The 17,881-nt window shown below is 45.9% G+C and overlaps 2 protein-coding genes across 2 annotated transcripts; one reads left to right on the top strand and one right to left on the bottom strand.

Moving 5' to 3' along the window:
* The first annotated feature begins 895 nt into the window (after positions 1 to 895).
* LOC119339583 (CASP-like protein 5B3) lies at positions 896 to 2,101 on the top strand. The gene is made up of 3 exons (XM_037611585.1): positions 896 to 1,190; positions 1,442 to 1,577; positions 1,694 to 2,101. Exons 1-3 carry the CDS (start codon positions 1,060 to 1,062, stop codon positions 1,895 to 1,897), a joined length of 471 nt encoding a protein of 156 aa, XP_037467482.1. The 5' UTR covers positions 896 to 1,059; the 3' UTR covers positions 1,898 to 2,101.
* A 224-nt stretch (positions 2,102 to 2,325) lies between these two features.
* On the bottom strand, positions 2,326 to 5,929 carry LOC119339582 (probable cinnamyl alcohol dehydrogenase 5). Its single transcript, XM_037611584.1, has 4 exons — positions 5,699 to 5,929; positions 3,162 to 3,789; positions 2,892 to 3,045; positions 2,326 to 2,790 (listed from the first exon to the last, which is right to left on the bottom strand). Exons 1-4 carry the CDS (start codon positions 5,821 to 5,823, stop codon positions 2,567 to 2,569), a joined length of 1,131 nt encoding a protein of 376 aa, XP_037467481.1. The 5' UTR covers positions 5,824 to 5,929; the 3' UTR covers positions 2,326 to 2,566.
* Positions 5,930 to 17,881: the final 11,952 nt, after the last annotated feature.

Below are 17,881 nucleotides of genomic sequence, written 5' to 3'. Positions count from 1 at the left end.
GGGGGGAGTTTGGAAAGATATTACCATGAAGCTAGATGATTCTATCAGCGGTACAAACAAAAGATGGTCTAGTCCGCACACTCAAACCCAATGGTAAATGAACGAGTTTCCAAATTTTCATTGAGTATATAGTTTCTAATGGATACTTTCCCATTTCTTGGATAGTGTTTCATTGTCTTTTATATAGGACGTTAATCGCCAGCGAACACTCGTTGCCACTGCCACACACGGCATTTGCAAACAGACGGGATGGCATTTTTAGTGTTTTGGGTGGTGGCGGTTTTCAGAAAAGCATGGCAATTATTTATTTATTTTTGGTGCAATTCTCGTTAATAACCACCCTCTTTTGGATGTGGGTCATGTGGCTCCGAGGGCGTTTGCTGGGATCTCAACGCAGCGAACGTCAGCCACCGTCCATCGTTTATGTATTCCACGGTGTTATCACGCTCCCATTATCATCCCTTCTTTTGAAATCATTTAAGGCAGCTCTGCGTCTGGTGCAAGGTTAAAGGGTAAAGTTAGGTGGGTTCTCCTAGCCAAAACCCGGCAGAACACAGGATTTCCTGGCAATGGGACCTCTTACTCGTACAAGGAAAAGATGATGGCATTTCTTTTCTGATTCATTTCTTTGCACATACTAAACCAAGGTAGAGTCGGCATCAAGTACTAGCTAGTTTGATCTTTGGAGTAGGACGTATCAAGCTAGCACCGTTGTGGGTAGGAGGACCAACAAAAGAACAGAAAGGAAGCAGGCTAGGACGAAGAGCAAAGGTGACAAACCGCGTGAACAGAAAGAAATGCACACTTGGATTATTATGTGGCCAAGGACGCACCGCGAAGTTTCCAAGTGCTAGTCGAGGCGCTGCTTCATTTGCTTTTAACTGCATCTCGAAAACAACCAGGCAGAGGCACCCCACCCCCACAAGTCCCTGTACATATTCGTTCAGTTTCAGCTCTTCCTGCTCCGCTCTTGGCCATCACCTCTCCCGTCTCACCCCGCACGCACAAGCCAGAGCGCACACAAGCAGCAAGCGAAAGCCCGGCCAGGCGGGGAGGGCGATGAAGCGCGTGGTGGGGAGCCCAGGGACATGGAGCGGCATGGCGCTGCGTGTCTCGCAGTGCGTCTTCGCCGCCGCGTCCGCCGCCGCCATGTCCTCCGCCTTCGGCTCCCTCAACTACAGCGCCTACTTGTACTCCCTCCCCCTGCTACTAAAATTTCACTCTCCTTTCTTCTAATCTAATCCTTTCTCGAGTGTCCTCCCTTTTGTGCGTCTTCTTGCAAATTCATGAGCACCACTCGGGTAACAAGTAGCATCAAGTTGATGTCATCGAGGCCTATGAACTGCGCATAGAGTCTTGAATTTCTTGACCACTCTTCAGAACTCAGCTGCCTGGCACCCTCTAACGAGTGTGTATCTATCATGGTGTCCCTTTATTTCAGCTACCTGGATACAGCGTTGGTCCTGCAGTTTCTGTGGAGCATGGGCTTTGCTTGCCAGGACATCTTTGCTTTGAGGAACAAAAAGGATCTTCACGCTGAGCCGGAACTTGTACTGCTCCGTGTCATCGGCGACTGGGTAAGTCGGTTTCACTTCGGGTGAAATCGTTTCCTTGACTCGAGCCGTTCTTGGAAGGAATCTTGGGCTAGGAAAGTTCCACCCGGGTGATCACGTCGACTGCGGATGCGCTGCAGGTCCTCGCGATTCTCATGTTCTCGGGATCCTGCGCCGCGGCCAGCGTGACCATCTTCTTCATCAAGGACGTGAAGTTCTGCGCCGAGTACCGGCGGCTGCCCTGCGGCCAGTTCGAGCTCTCGGTCGCCCTCGCGTTCATCACGTGGTCATTGCAAGCCGCGTCTTCTTTCTCCGGGCTCTGGCTTGTGGTCTCCTTCTTCTAGAATCACCGTCACGTCCTCCCAATTGTCACTCAGGAGGGTAAATCAGTTCAGTTGCGATGTGCTCTGGGCACACTTTGTTATGTTTCAGTTATAGCCACGCATACTTCACCACCTGTTACATAGATTGCCTATTTGATAGCTCATCTTTGTGTGCCGTTTCTTTGTGAATTCTGGAGTGTTAAAACATATTCCCTTCTCTGTTAACGGAACAAAATTCCTATATACTCCCTTCGTTCCTAAATATTTGTCTTTTTAGAGATATCAATAAGTGAATGAGTGAGTCTACACTCTAAAATATGTCAATATACATCCGTATGTGGTAGTCCATTTAAAATCTCTAAAAAGACAAATATATTTAGGAAGTGATATACTAGTATGAAATGGATGGAGTAGTTATTGTGGCTACGAGGTACAGATAGCCTCCTCTGTGCACGCAATAACTGCATAGCAGGGAGAAGCTAAGCAGGTACGTACTCCATTATCCCGGCAAGAAGCCAACCTTGTCATCCATCATCCAACGCACTTTTCTCACGAACAACATCGCACCATGACATCACTGACAATAATTTTAGACTGTTCATTGTTACTACTAGAGATAAAGTATGTGATAATAGCAGAGAACCAGAGACCAACGTAGACCGTGAGCAGTGCTGAGAGTTACATCGGCGGTCACTCGGTTGCGGCGGCGGCGGCGGCCTTGTCGAGGGTGTTGGCGATGTCGATGACGAATCGATACCTGACGTCGGCCTTGGCAAGGCGCTCCATGGCCGTGTTCACGTACTCCGCGTCGATCACCTCGATGTCTGCCGTCACGCCGTGCTTCGCCGCGAGGTCCAGCATCTCCTGGGTGTCCCTCATGCCGCCGATGCAGCTCCCGGCCAGGGTCTTGTTCCCTGTACATTCAGCCACGCGCACAATATGTGTATCAGTTACGCGCAAAATGCCTGTGGTCGCATGATTTCTTCCAGTTGCGAGATCGGAGAGGTGAACTTACTGGCAACCAGAGCAAATGGAGGGACCTCAATAGGCTTCTCTGGGAGGCCGACCATGATCATCTTGCCGTTGGGCTTGAGTAGCCCAAAGAGAGGGGCCATGGGGATGTTTGCAGAGACCGTGTTTATGATGCCATCCATGGTGCTCATCGCAGCCTGCAAATGCAACACAAAATTGAGCAGTAATATAAGCAGACATGGGCTCCTGTTTTCTTCTCCACCGGAAAAACAACCATCTCTGTCTTGCTTGATGATCGGACACGTCGGCATACCTTCATCTCGTCGGCGTCCTTGCTGACAACGAACGCGTCGGCGCCTAGCCTTTCGAGGGCCTCCTGCTTCTTCCCCGGCGACGAGCTGATCACCGTCACCTTCATCCCGAAGGCCTTGCCGAACTTGACGGCGACGTGGCCCAGCCCGCCCAGTCCCAGCACACCGAGGTGCATACCGGGAACGTTGAGCCCGTGGTACTTCATGGGGCTGTACACGGTGATGCCGGCGCACAGCAGGGGTGCGCCCTTGTCCAGCGGCATGGCGTCAGAGAACCGGACCACAAAGCGCTCGTGCACCACCACCATGCTGGAGTAGCCGCCGTACGTGACGGTGCCGTCACGGTCGACCGAGTTGTAGGTGAAGATCATGCCCGGGCAGTGGTTCTCGAAGCCCTTGTCGCAGCTCTCGCAGGACTGGCACGAGTTCACCATGCACCCGACGCCGACGCGGTCGCCGGCCTTGAACTTGGTCACGTTCTTGCCGACCTCGGTGACCTCGCCGGCGATCTCGTGCCCAGGGATCATGGGGTACTTGGCGTTCTTCCAGTCGTTCTTGATGCTGTGCAGGTCAGAGTGGCAGATCCCGCAGTAAAGAATCTTTATCACGACATCGTCATCTCCGGTGCTCCTGAAGGAGGAATTACGAGAAACATGAACGCCGTGAAAAGAAACGCTTTAACATGCGAGTGTGTAAATCAGGCTAATAATCTCAGCAGTAAATCATGGGTTTGTCTATAAACTCAGTTCAGTGGTCACTCTAGCAATTAGTCTAGCCTGTCAGAGTGTCAGTCATACCTCACACATGCAAACGATCAATTTTTGTTTTCCTCAATTTTTTTCCCTGAACGAACTGCTTTATTTCATCACTCAGACAAAGTAAATTCACACGATTCAGCCAATAACTCTTCAGAAAAATAGCAATTTTAGAAAATACTCCCTCCGTCCCATAATATAAGAGCGTTTTTTACACTACACTTTTATATTATGGGACGAAGGGAGTAACTAGCAAAGCAAATTCTAGGACTGCAAATCCTAAAACCACCCATCAACAAACTTATACAGCTCGTAGCACACTGGCGTGGCTATGATAACGACATAAAACTGCTATCGCCATCCAGTAATTACACGAACCGTAGATTTCCAACTGCTTCTTCAGCTCCATAATGGTCACTGTTTGCCCAGATGTTGACACCACTAGTTTATAAGATATGTAATCACAAAAAATAAAAATAAAAATATCAAATGAATTCTTGTGACAAACTTGTGGCGGTACCGTTTGCATCGAATCAAACTAAATAGTTAGGTATTCACACTATTTGTGACAGATGTATTGCAAAATCTCGAGGAAATTATATCTTCTGATCGAGAAGCTTCAATCCAAATAAGCTAATAACGAAAATGATCAAAATCGGCACAACCACCTTGCCGGTCACTCCAAGCATGTCAATTCCTACATGTCAGTGCAGTCACTTAAACAGGTGTGCCGTTGAGGCTTGCCCACATGAGCGACTCGATTCATACCACACATACATACAGAAGGGAAGCGACACACACACACACACACACACACACACACACACACACACACACACACACACACGTACTCCTGTACTCGCCAACAGTGACAAATAACTGAGAGTGACACATGTATGTGCCTTTTACGACCAAGAGTGGCGTAGCGTCAAGATTCCAAAAGGAAAATGACTGGCGAGTGGTGGCAATGTCATGGTTGTACTGGAAACATGACAATTCTTTGTACTGGACACACAATAATTCATAGACTCTATTTGCACGGATATGCTTGGTGGGAGCATGCACCTGATCTTTCAGGTACCCCTTTGCAAAGGCCAAATTTCACAAACATTCACAGAAAGAAGCAATCCCTAATGGCCACCGTCATAAATCTAGAGAAAAAAAATTGACATGCCAAAGAGACTATTCTGAGAACCTGCATCGGAACCAAAGAATGCGAGATAAAGCAGTTGTGCAAGCAACGACCTTGTCCTTGTCGGCCGCACAATTTCGCTAAAAATCATAGGTAGGTCGCCTTCAGAATATCGGAGGGTTATTCAAGACGAAATCGCTGAAAATCGTAGGGAGGGAGGTCAGCTTCGGAATATTGGAAGGCTGCTCTAAGAAGAAATCTCGCTAATTAACTTTGCGAGATCGAGATCCAATGAAACCTAACCATCGTCGGCTACACGACAATTTAAGGCGAATAGATTATTCCACGGAACCATGCATCTCACGTACGTACTCTACAACGAAGGGGTGTCATGGGGAAAAAACAGGCGAGCGCCAAGCGGATCGGACGGCGCACAGCGCCGCCACGACCGCCGTGACCGGATCAAAGCCGTCCGAACGCCCGGCCACGCAGATTTCGCACGACGTACGGTGGCGGGCCGGGCGCGGGCTCATCGTCCCGCGCGAACATAGCGACGGCCATGACCCTAGCTAGATGCGCGTGCTAGCGGGCAGCGGCAGCGGCACCGGAACCCTGCGTACGGGGCGGGGCGATGGAGAGCGGGTTGCGTTACCTTCGGGTGATGGCGAGCGGGGAGAGGTGGCCGGAGGCGTCGAGCGCCGCCAGGCCCACCGCCTTCTTGGTGTGCTGCTGGCTCTGATCCGCCGCCGCCGCCGTCGCCGTCGCCGTGGGTGCCATCCTGACGCGAGGTTCCGCCGGAAATCTCTGGAGTAACTCGGTCGGGAGGGGCTTCTAGGAGGTTTTTGTTTCCTTTTGCCTTTTCTCTGTGTGTGAGGCGGTTAGACGATCGATGGCAAGCAGGCGACCCGGTCGGGAGGGGGTGAGCCTTTTATAGAAGGCCCGTAGGTTTCGATGTGCCTGGTGGGCCATCGCCGAGTCGATCGACCGTGGTCGCTCCAGCCCACTCGTGGCTTGGGTGCGAACGCTGTTGGCCGTCCCGTCGGGCATGTGCGAGTGCGGGCGGGCCAGAATACAAAGCATCCTATCCACCAGACACTTGTGCATTGTTACTCAAAGGTAATACATTCGCGGGTAATACAATCGTGGAGAAAAACTGGGATAAAGTTTATCCAGAGGCATCTCCTACTAACCTGACTAGCCTGATTAGCACATAAATGAGCAGCCATATTGGCTTCTCTCTTTACAAAATAAATATTGAAACTAGTGAAGTTCCGGCATGGCTCCTTCACCTCCTGTAGAGGTCCCATGATACCATCTCTATCAAATTCTTTAGAGTTCCATAGCTTAATAACTTCCAAGGCACCACTTTCAACAACGATCTTGCGCCAGCCCATATCTGCAGCCAGCTTGATTGCATCTCGGATTGCATATGCCTCCATCAATCTGGCTGTAGATGCATAATCATACCACAAAGCCTGTGCCCTGACGAGATGACCCCGTACATCTCGGACAACCAGGCCTGTACCACCATATCCGTGAACTTCCAGGAAATGAGCATCCACATTAATTTTTAGTACACTTTCATCAGGTGGATTCCATCTTTCTTGCACCTTAATAGTAGGCTTCTGTTGTTCCTTTCCTAGCCGAGCTCGATCAGCAGCAGTGTCAACTGCCCATCGTACTGATTTTGCGATCGTTCTAGTTTGTTCTCCATGACGTCTGGCATTTCTCTCAGTCCATACTGCCCAAGCCCCACACAAGATGATGCAGGCAGAGCATTGGTCGATAGCAGTTCCTTCAATTATGTCCAGTGGCCATGACTCGGGATGCAAGTTGGGAAGTTTAACCCCTGTCCTCCTTTTGATTTGTTCCCAGAACATTCTCGTCCAAGTGCATCTGAACAGGGCATGGTGTGTGGTTTCTTCCTCCCCACAATCCTCGCAAAAAGCAGTCTGCTCCACATGGCGGTTCCTAAGAACAGCTCGGCATGGTACAAAATCATGGATCACTCTCCACCAGAAGCACCTGACTTTTGGTGGTACCTCTAATTGCCATAACTTGTTCCAAGCATTTAGATAACCATTGTCCAAACCAGTTGCTTCAGTCAACAGTTTGTATGCTGAGTGAACTGAAAATAGACCTCGGTTATTTGGCTGCCATGCCCAAAAATCTTCCCCCACACTAATTGGGATTCGTACAATTGCCTCCGCATCAATACCTATGAAGTTTGCTTTCACCTTTTGCACATCCCATTCTTCATAATTCTCAACAAGTAGTTCAGAAGCATGATTGGCAGTAGCATACATGGGCTTTAACATAGCCTTGTAAGAATTATTGGAAGGGATCCATGGATCCTCCCACACATTTATAGTATCCCCATCGCCCATCCTTTTGATAAGACCCAATTTTAGGGCCTCTCTGCCAAATAAAATGGCCCTCCAAGTATGAGATGAACCCCTCCTTTTTATTGCTGACATGAATTCCAACCCATTATAGTACTTCCCTCTTAAGACTTTGGCACACAGACTATCCTGTCATCTCGTCGCATGAACATCGCTCTCCTGACCCGCTGGTTGTGGCGCATCGCCAATGGGGAGGGAGGCCTCTGTCTTACCATCATCCGTAATAAATACCTTAGGGGCCAACCTCTGGCCTTTTGCCAGCGTACGGGTGGATCCCAGGTCTGGCAGTCTGTGATCCAGCTTCTGCCAGTCCTCCGCATCGGTACGTCCATCTCTGTTGGCTCCGGGTCCTCGACCTTGTTCTAGTTCGACCGATGGCTAGGAGACTCCCCCTTGGCTGTGCAATTCCCAGATCTCTTTACCATTGCGGCCGACCCTCGGGTCTCTGTCGAGACGGCCCTTATTGACTTAGGGCGTCTTGCTTTTCGTCGCCCCTTCGGCCCCCTCGAGGTGGCTGCTTGGGACTCCCTCCTCCAAGACGTGGCCCTTATGCCGATGAACATCGAGGAGGACCAGGATGCCATTTCTTGGCACCTTGAGCCGTCTGGCCGCTTCTTCACGAAGTCCTTGTACGCCGCCATCACGCCCTCGACGGCCCCGAAACCCTTTAGCGTGATCTGGGACATCCGCCTCCCTCTGAAGATCAGGATCTTCCTGTGGTAATGGATCCGTGGACGCCTCCCCTCCGGGGTTGAAGTCCTCAAGCGTAATGGCCCGGGCGATGGGAGATGTCCCATCTGTGGCACGATCGAGGATGCTAACCACATCTTCTTCTCGTGCTCTACTGCCCAGTTCATGTGGGCTTGCTTCCGCGAAACGGTCGGTGGACAGTGGTGCAATACCAACTTCCCCAACCTACTTGCGGAACTCAACGCCTCCCCTACTCGTTACCGCCATATGAGATGGTTGTGCGTTGGGATCCTCGCCTGGACGCTTTGGAACATTCGCAACAAGCTTGTCGTTCAGAAGGTGCCTCTCCGACGTGCGACTGACACTATCTTCAAAATGTGTGGTTACTTGCAACTTTGGCGGCCGCTTAGCCGCCCCCAGGACCGGGACGTCATCACCACCCTCCTCACCGACCTTTGCTCGATGGCGCTCTGCTTGGCCCCCCTACTGCCGCCCCCTCCGCCAGAGCCTGACTAGGCCGCCTGGTAGCTTTGTGCTGTGTTGTGTGTGTTTAGGGCTTGTTGTGATGTGCCCTCAGCATTGACCCTTATGACTTGTCTGTGTACCTATGGACCTCCGTGTGCGTGTGTGTGGACTTGTTGGAACCCTGTTGGATGCTTGGTTTGGGCGGTTGCTTTATAATATAAAGTGGGGCGAAAGCCTTTTTCGGTAAAAGAGAGAGAGCAAAGAAGCTTGTAAGCAAGTGCCATAGCATCATACCACATTGCATATAGGATTGTCATATCCGATCATCTTGGATCATCTTGAGAGGAACACCGGGAACCATACATACATAGCATACTTGGGATAGAAAGTTTATCCATTTTGCATCTTATAGGTTGTGAACAAATGTCATATCCGCCTATTGAGCAATCGTGCTAGCGTCTCTCTTGAGTTGTGCAACACGAGCGTTTTCCGTGGATTCTACATTTTGTGCTCACTCCTTGGTTGCATGACCCCATTTATCTATCCGTGTGTGTGTTTCCGTGTGCCACCCATTGTTATTGACTATTGCTAATATTTTGCATCAAATTTTTTGTGCCTCTATCCTCACCGAGCTCCACCCAAAGCTTTACTTGTGTAGGTGTGAGAAATTGACGAGATCAGTACCAATTGTGCTATTTTCTTGTTACATCATTGAGTGATCATTGATCCATTTTCAACATCGGTCAAGGTACATTTGGTATAGTTCTCTCCTTTCTTCCACTCATATTTGCTCGAGTCTTGTGATGGATAGGCAAGGCATTTCATCTCCGGTCTTCGACAACAATGACGGCGTGAACAACTGCATCACCAAATCGTCCATTTTCGATCTACAATGAAAAATGCAAGGCACACAATCATGATTGCGAGAGCGCATCGAGAACATCTCCATCGACATTCGACACTCCGAAGCAAGGAAAAGGGACTACATCGACAAGAAGTTTTCCGCACAAAAAGAGGAGCAAGATGCAAGGATGAGGAGATTCGGGCTTTAATCAAGTCTACTTTCCCTTCGTCATCTTCAAGGCGCCGGAGACCAAGTCGATCATCTTCGGAGCGTCCAAGCGATGCAAGCGCAATTTGTCCATGTCCACATCTACAGGGCAACCACCATCACGTTCGTGATCCATATCATCATGAAGGGCAAGTCAACTCCAAGCAACATGTGCACGACGTCGACGAACGACATCTACTACAAGCTCAAGCACGACAACAACATCACCATCATGAAGATGCTCCACAAGCGCAAATGCACAAGTCCCAAGAAGGCCTACTTCACGCCAAGTCCAAGCTTCATGAACAAAAGAGAAGACCGCGAGACGAGCACCACCAAGACGGAGCTACGGCTACACCAACCACTTTGGCATCTTCGCCAAGTGCTATCAAGGCATCCTCGCCTTTGGACGTACGACATCTTCGCCTACTTCCCACGAGTACGCCTATAACGACTTCATCAAGTCCAAGGCGACCAACTACGAGCGAGGGCGACACTTCCATCTTCGGAAGCCCCTCGAGGAAGATGGTCGAGCATGGGAATTGCCATTCGGTCATGGAGACGAGCTACGGAGTGCCACATCATATGGGCCTCCCACACCAAGACGGTGACAAGAAGGTCGAGCAAGGGCCATCCCCTTCGACCACGGCGATATGAGTTGAGCATGGAGACATTTGCACCTACATCTCCCTGACACCCACATATGTCGAGATGCCACATTTGTCATGTGAGGAGAGACACCACCCCATGAGTGAGATGAGTGACTCCACCATATATGACATTGAGAGCATTTCCTATGAGAGGATGAGTGTGACCACCACTAGCCCCACACATGAGAGCATGCCACACATCCTATGTGAGGTTGAGAGCCATTTGAGTGACTCCACCAACCATATGAGTGAGAGCATCCTTGAGGGAGTGAGGGAGTGCTACGTCTTGAGCTTGCATTGGTTTTCCTTGAAGAGGGAAGGGTGATGCAGCAAAGTAGCGTAAGTATTTCCCTCAGTTTTTGAGAACCAAGGTATCAATCCAGTAGGAGGCTCCTCAAAAGTCCCACGCACCTACACAAACAAACAAGAACTCACAACCAACGCAATAAAGGGGTTGTCAATCCCTTCAAGGCCACTTGCGAAAGTGAGATCTGATAGAGATAATATGATAAGATAAATATATTTTTGGTATTTTATAATATAGATAGGAAAAGTAAAGCTGCAAATAAAAGTAGATTTAAAGCTTATATGATAAGAGATAGACCCCGGGGCCATAGGTTTCACTAGTGGCTTCTCTCAAGATAGCATAAGTATTAAGGTGGGTGAACAAATTATTGTCGAGCAATTGATAGAAAAGCGAATAATTATGAGATTATCTAGGCATGATCATGTATATAGGCATCACGTTCGTGACAAGTAGACCGACTCCTGCCTGCATCTACTACTATTACTCCACACATCGACCGCTATCCAGCATGCATCTAGAGTATTAAGTTCATAAAGAACAGAGTAACGCATTAAGAAAGATGACATGATGTAGAGGGATAAACTCATGCAAGATGATATAAACCCCATCTTTTTATCCTCGATGGCAACAATACAATACGTGCCTTGCTGCCCCTGCTGTCATTGGGAAAGGACACCGCAAGATTGAACCCAAAGCTAAGCACTTCTCCCATTGCAAGAAAGATCAATCTAGTAGGCCAAACCAAACTGACAATTCGAAGAGACTTGCAAAGATAACTTAATCACACATAAAAGAATTCAGAGGAGATTCAAATATTTCTCATAGATAAACTTGATCATAAACCCATAATTCATCGGATCTCGACAAACACACCGCAAAAAGAGTTACATCGAATAGATCTCCAAGAAGATCGAAGAGAATTGCTTTGTATTGAGATTCAAAGAGTGAAAAGAAGCCATCTAGCTAATAACTATGGACCCGAAGGTCTGTGGTAAACTACTCACAACTCATCGTAAAGGCCTTGGTGATGATGTAGAGGCCCTCCATGGTCGATTCCCCCTCCGGTGGAGCGCCGGCGAAGGCTCCAAGATGGGATCTTGCGGATATAGAAGGTTACGTCGGTGGAAATAGTTTTTTGTGATCGCCTATGATGTTTTCGGGGTACGTGAGTATATGTAGGAGGAAGAAGTAGGTCGGTCGATGCTCGAGGGGGCCACGAGGGTGGGGGTGCGCCCACCTATAGGGGGCGCGTTGGGCACCCTCGTGGCCGCCTCCCTTGTTTCTTGACTTCCACTCCAAGTCCTCTGGATCAAGTTTGTTCCAAAAATCACACTCCCGAAGGTTTCATTCCGCTTGGACTCCATTTGATATTCCTTTTCTTCGAAACACTGAAATAGGCAAAAAAAACAATTCGGGTTGGGCCTCCGGTTAGTAGGTTAGTCCCAAAAATGATATAAAAGTGTAAAGTAAAGTCCATAAACATCCAAAACGGGCAATATAATAGCATGGAACAATAAAAATTATAGATATGTTGGAGATGTATCAAGCATCCCCAAGCTTAATTCCTGCTCGTGCTCGAGTAGGTAAATGATAAAAACAGAATTTTTGATGTGGAATGCTACCTAGCATAATTCTCAATGTAATTTTCTTTATTGTGGCATGAATGTTCAGATCCAAATGATTCAAAATAAAAGTTCATATTGACATAAGAAATAGTAATACTTCAAGCATACTAATCAAAGCAATCATGTCTTCTCAAAATAACATGGCTAAAGAAAGTTCATCCCTACAAAATCATATAGTTAGGTCATGCTTCATTTTCGTCACACAAAAATGCTCCCATCTTGCACACCCCCGATGACAAGCCGAGCAATTGTTTTGTACTTAAATAATCTCAAACTTTTTCAACTTTCACGCAATACATGAGCGTGAGCCGACATAGCACTATCGGTGGAATAGAATATGATGATGGGGGTTGTGTGGAGAAGACAAAAAAGGAGAAAGTCTCACATTGACGAGGATAATCAACGGGCTATGGAGATGCCCATCAATTGATGTCAACATGAGGAGTAGGGATTGCCATGCAACGGATGCACTAGAGCTATAAATGTATGAAAGCTCAACAAAAGAAACTAGTGGGTGTGCATCCAACTTGCTTGCTCACGAAGACCTAGGGCATTTGAGGAAGCCCATCGTAGGAATATACAAGCCAAGTTCTATAATGAAAAATTCCCACTAGTATATGAAAGTGACAACATATGAGACTCTCTATATGAAGAACATGGTGCTACTTTGAAGCACAAGTGTGGAAAAGGATAGTAACATTGCCCCCTTTTTATTTTCTTTTCTTTTTTTTCTTTTTTATTTTTTTGGCCTTTTTTTGGCCGATTTTTTTCTTTGGCCTTTCTTTTTTTTTGGCCTTTATTTTTTTATTTGGGGGCAATGCTCTAGTAATGATGATCATCACACTTCTATTTATTTACAACTCATGAAATACAACTCAAAACTAGAACAAGATATGACTCTATATGAATGCCTTCGGCGGTGTACCGGTATAGGAAATGAATCAAGAGTGACATGTATGAAAAATTATGCATGGTGACTTTGCCACAAATACGATGTCAACTACATGATCATGCAAGGCAATATGACAATGATGATGCGTGTCATGATGATGAACGAAACAGTGGAAAGTTGCATGGCAATATATCTTGGAATGGCTATGGAAATGCCATAATAGGTAGGTATGGTGGCTGTTTTGAGGAAGATATAAGGAGGTTTATGTGTGATAGAGCGTATCATATCACGGGGTTTGGATGCACTGATGAAGTTTGCACCAACTCTCAAGGTGAGAAAGGGCAATGCACGGTACCAAAGAGGCTAGCAATGATGGAAGGGTGAGAGTGCGTATAATACATGGACTCAACATTAGTCAAAAAGAACTCATATACTTATTGCAAAAATCTACAAGTCATCAAAAACCAAGCACTACGCGCATGCTCCTAGGGGAATAGATTGGTAGGAAAAGACCATCGCTCGTCCCCGACCGCCACTCATAAGGATGCACAATCTAAGAACACCTCATGTTTCAAATTTGTTACACAACTTTTACCATACGTGCATGCTACGGGACTTGCCAACTTCAACACAAGCATTCTTTAAATTCATAATCACCCAACTAGCATGACTCTACTATCACTACCTCCATATCTCAAAACAATTATCAAGTATCAAATTGATCATAGCATCCAATTCACTTCCTATGATAGTTTTTATTATACCCAACTTGGATGCCCATCATTCTAGGACCAATTTTATAACCATAGCAAATACCATGTTGTTCTAAGAGACTCTCAAAATAATATAAGTGAAGCATTAGAGACTAACAATTTCTACAAAATTAAGCCACCGCCGTGCTCTAAAAGATTTAAGTGAAGCACTAGAGCAAAAACTATCTAGCTCAAAAGATATAAGTGAAGCACATAGAGTATTCTAATAAATTCCAATCAAGTGGATTTCTCCCAAAAGGTGTGTACAGCAAGGATGATTGTGTTAAACTAAAAAGCAAAGACTAATATCATACAAGACGCTCCAAGCAAAACACATATCATGTGGCGAATAAAAATATAGCTCAAAGTAAAGTTACCGATAGACGAAGACGAATGAGGGGATGCCTTCCAGGGTATCCCCAAGCTTAGGCTTTTGGTTATCCTTGAATATCTTGGGGTGCCATGGGCATCCCCAAGCTTAGGTTCTTGCCACTCCTTATTCCATAGTCCATCAAATCTTTACCCAAAACTTGAAAACTTCACAACACAAAACTCAACAGGAAATCTCATAAGCTCCGTTAGTGCAAGAAAGAAAAACCACCACATAAGGTACTGTAATGAACTCATTATTTATTTATATTGGTGTTAAACCTACTTTATTCCAACTTCTCTATGGTTCATACCCCTACATACTAGCCATAGATGCATCAAAATAAGCAAACAACACACGAAAAACAGAATCTGTCAAAAACAGAACAGTCTGTGGCAATCTGTAACTCTCGAATACTTCTGGAACATTAAAAATCCTACCAAAATTGGAAGTCCTGGGAAATTTGTCTATTGATCTACATAAAAATAATCAACGCAAAATCACGTTTCTGTGAATTACTAAAATTATTTTCGTGCGTGCAAAGTTTCTGTTTTTCAGCAGAATCAAATTAACTATTACCATAGGTTATCCTATAGGTTCTACTTGGCGCAAACACTAATTAAAACTTGAAAACACATCTAAACATAAGGTAGATGCAAAATTTATTGAATAACATCAAGGGAAAATATTGGGTTGTCTCCCAACAAGCGCTTTTCTTTAAAGCCTTTTTAGCTAGGCATTGATATTTTAATGATACTCACATGAAAGACAAGAATTGAAGCGCAAAGAGAGCATCATGAAACACGTGACAAACACATCTAAGTATAACATACTTCCTATGCGTAGGCATATTATAAGCAAACAAATTTGCAAGGCAAGCAAAAACTAGCATATGCAAGGAAGAAGAAAGAGACGATAGCAATCTCAACATGATGAGAGGTAATTTAGTAAGATAAAAATTTCTATGACCATATTCTCCTCTCTCATAATAATTACATGTAGGATCGTAAGCGAATTCAACAAAATAACTATCATATAACATATTCTCAACACGATCCACATGCATGCAAAGTTGACACTCTTCCAAGATAGTGGGATTAACATTAACTAAAGTCATGACCTCTCCAAACCCACTTTTATCAAAAATATTATAAGATTGGACATACTCCAAATATGTGGGATCTAAAGTTGACACTCTTACAAACCCACTTTCAATATTTTTGCAAACACTATTATCAATCTCATATTCATCATGGGGCTTAAATAAATTTTCAAGATAAGAAGAATCACCCCAATCATGATCATTGCAACAAGTAATAGGCATAGCAAAACTAGCATCCCCAAGCTTAGGGTTTTGCATATTATTAGCACAATTGACATCAAGAGAATTCATAGTAAAATCATTGCAATCATGCTTTTTATTCAAAGAGTTATCGTGAATCTCTTCATAAATTTCTTCATCATAATTTTTAGATTCACGAATTTCAAGCAAAGCTTCATAAAGATAATCTAGTGCACAAAACTCACTAGCAATTGGTTCATCATAATTGGATCTCTTAAAAAGATTAGCAAGCGGATGAGGATCCATAGATCTTAACTTCTCCGTTTAGCAATAAATAAACAACTATTCCAACTAAATGACCAAACGAGCCAAGTAAGACATCAAAGCAAATGAAAAGGCGAACAGAAGAAGGGTGAATAAAACGGCAGGGGTGAAGTGGGGGAGAGGAAAACGAGAGGCAAATGGCAAATAATGTTAGTGCGAGGGAGATGAGTTTGTGATGGGTACTTAGTATGTCTTGACTTGAGCGAAGACCTCCCCGGCAACGGCGCGAGAAATCCTTCTTGCTACGTCTTGAGCTTGCGTTGGTTTTCCTTGAAGAGGAAAGGGTGATGCAGCAAAATAGCGTAAGTATTTCCCTCAGTTTTTGAGAACCAAGGTATCAATCCAGTAGGAGGCTCCTCAAAAGTCCCACGCACCTACACAAACAAACAAGAACTTGCAACCAACGCAATAAAGGGGTTGTCAATCCCTTCAAGGCCACTTGCGAAAGTGAGATCTGATAGAAATAATATGATAAGATAAATAGATTTTTGGTACTCTATAATATAGATAGGAAAAGTAAAGATGCAAATAAAAGTAGATTGAAAGCTTATATGATAAGAGATAGACCCGGGGGCCATAGGTTTCACTAGTGGCTTCTCTCAAGATAGCATAAGTATTACGGTGGGTGAACAAATTACTGTCGAGCAATTGGTAGAAAAGTGAATAATTATGAGATTATCTAGGCATGATCATGTATATAGGCATCACGTAAGTAGACCGACTCCTGCCTGCATCTACTACCATTACTCCACACATCGACCGCTATCCAGCAAGCATCTAGAGTATTAAGTTCATAAAGAACAGAGTAACGCATTAAGAAAGATGACATGATGTAGAGGGATAAACTCATGCAAGATGATATAAACCCCATCTTTTTATCCTCGATGGCAACAATACAATACGTGCCTTGCTGCCCCTGCTGTCACTGGGAAAGGACACCGCAAGATTGAACCCAAAGCTAAGCACTTCTCCCATTGCAAGAAAGATCAATATTGTAGGCCAAACCAAACTGATAATTCGAAGAGACTTGCAAAGATAACTTAATCACACATAAAAGAATTCATAGGAGATTCAAATATTTCTCATAGATAAACTTGATCATAAACCCAGAATTCATCGGATCTCGACAAACACATCGCAAAAAGAGTTACATCGAATAGATCTCCAAGAAGATCGAGGAGAACTTTGTATTAAGATTCAAAGAGAGAAAAGAAGCCATCTAGCTAATAACTATGGACCCAAAGGTCTGTGGTAAACTACTCACAACTCATCGGAAAGGCCTTGGTGATGATGTAGAGGCCCTCCATGGTCGATTCCCCCTCCGGCGGAGCGCCGGCGAAGGCTCCAAGATGGGATCTCGCGGATACAGAAGGTTACGGCGGTGGAAATAGTTTTTTGTGGTCGCCTCTGATGTTTTCGGGGTACGTGGGTATATGTAGGAGGAAGAAGTAGGTCGGTGGACGCTCGAGGGGCCCACGAGGGTGGGGGGCGCGCCCACCTATCACTACAAAAAAAAGACACATCCGTGACATTTTGGGCCGAATGAAAAAAATTTCTGTCATATATATGACACTTCTATGACGATAATTGTGACAAAACCCGGTATCATCATAGATGTGGTGGGCTCCTACTTCTATGACAAAAATACATGACAGAAAATGGGCTTTTCGTCCTGGGCGGGCCGGAGACGCAGCTTCATGACATTTTTTGGTCCGTCCATGACGGAAAAAATCGTGGTAGAAGCGAGGGCGAGGAAAATTTATGGGAGTTCCCCGGTACGGTGGGAGGTCGGGGGCCGAGCGATGCGCGTTTCTCTCATACACGTACGCGCGTGTGTGCGAGGCGTTGGCTCTAACTAAACCCGAGCGAGGCATTGGGCTCTAACTGAACCCGAGGAATTGCACTGCAGGCTACGCGTTACTGAACCCGAGCGATCGATCGATGGCTGTTAACTGAACCCGATCGAGCGATTCCTTCGCTACTGCTGCTAACTGAAGCCGATCGATTGGATGAACAGTGAGCATT

This window comes from Triticum dicoccoides, chromosome 7B, assembly GCF_002162155.2.
Source record: "Triticum dicoccoides isolate Atlit2015 ecotype Zavitan chromosome 7B, WEW_v2.0, whole genome shotgun sequence".
In the NCBI taxonomy this organism is placed as follows: Eukaryota; Viridiplantae; Streptophyta; class Magnoliopsida; order Poales; family Poaceae; genus Triticum; species Triticum dicoccoides.
This window is presented reverse-complemented; position numbering and strand designations above follow the sequence as displayed.

Excerpts from the sequence above, each read along its gene's own strand:
- LOC119339582 (XM_037611584.1), bottom strand. The coding sequence starts at position 5,823 with ATGGCACCCACGGCGACGGCGACGGCGGCGGCGGCGGATCAGAGCCAG. Across the intron at positions 3,790-5,698 it reads CCGCTCGCCATCACCCGAAG|GAGCACCGGAGATGACGATG; the intron begins GTAACGCAACCC and ends TTCCTCCTTCAG. Across the intron at positions 3,046-3,161 it reads AGGACGCCGACGAGATGAAG|GCTGCGATGAGCACCATGGA; the intron begins GTATGCCGACGT and ends TTGCATTTGCAG.
- LOC119339583 (XM_037611585.1), top strand. The coding sequence starts at position 1,060 with ATGAAGCGCGTGGTGGGGAGCCCAGGGACATGGAGCGGCATGGCGCTG. Across the intron at positions 1,191-1,441 it reads CTCAACTACAGCGCCTACTT|CTACCTGGATACAGCGTTGG; the intron begins GTACTCCCTCCC and ends CCTTTATTTCAG. Across the intron at positions 1,578-1,693 it reads TCCGTGTCATCGGCGACTGG|GTCCTCGCGATTCTCATGTT; the intron begins GTAAGTCGGTTT and ends GATGCGCTGCAG.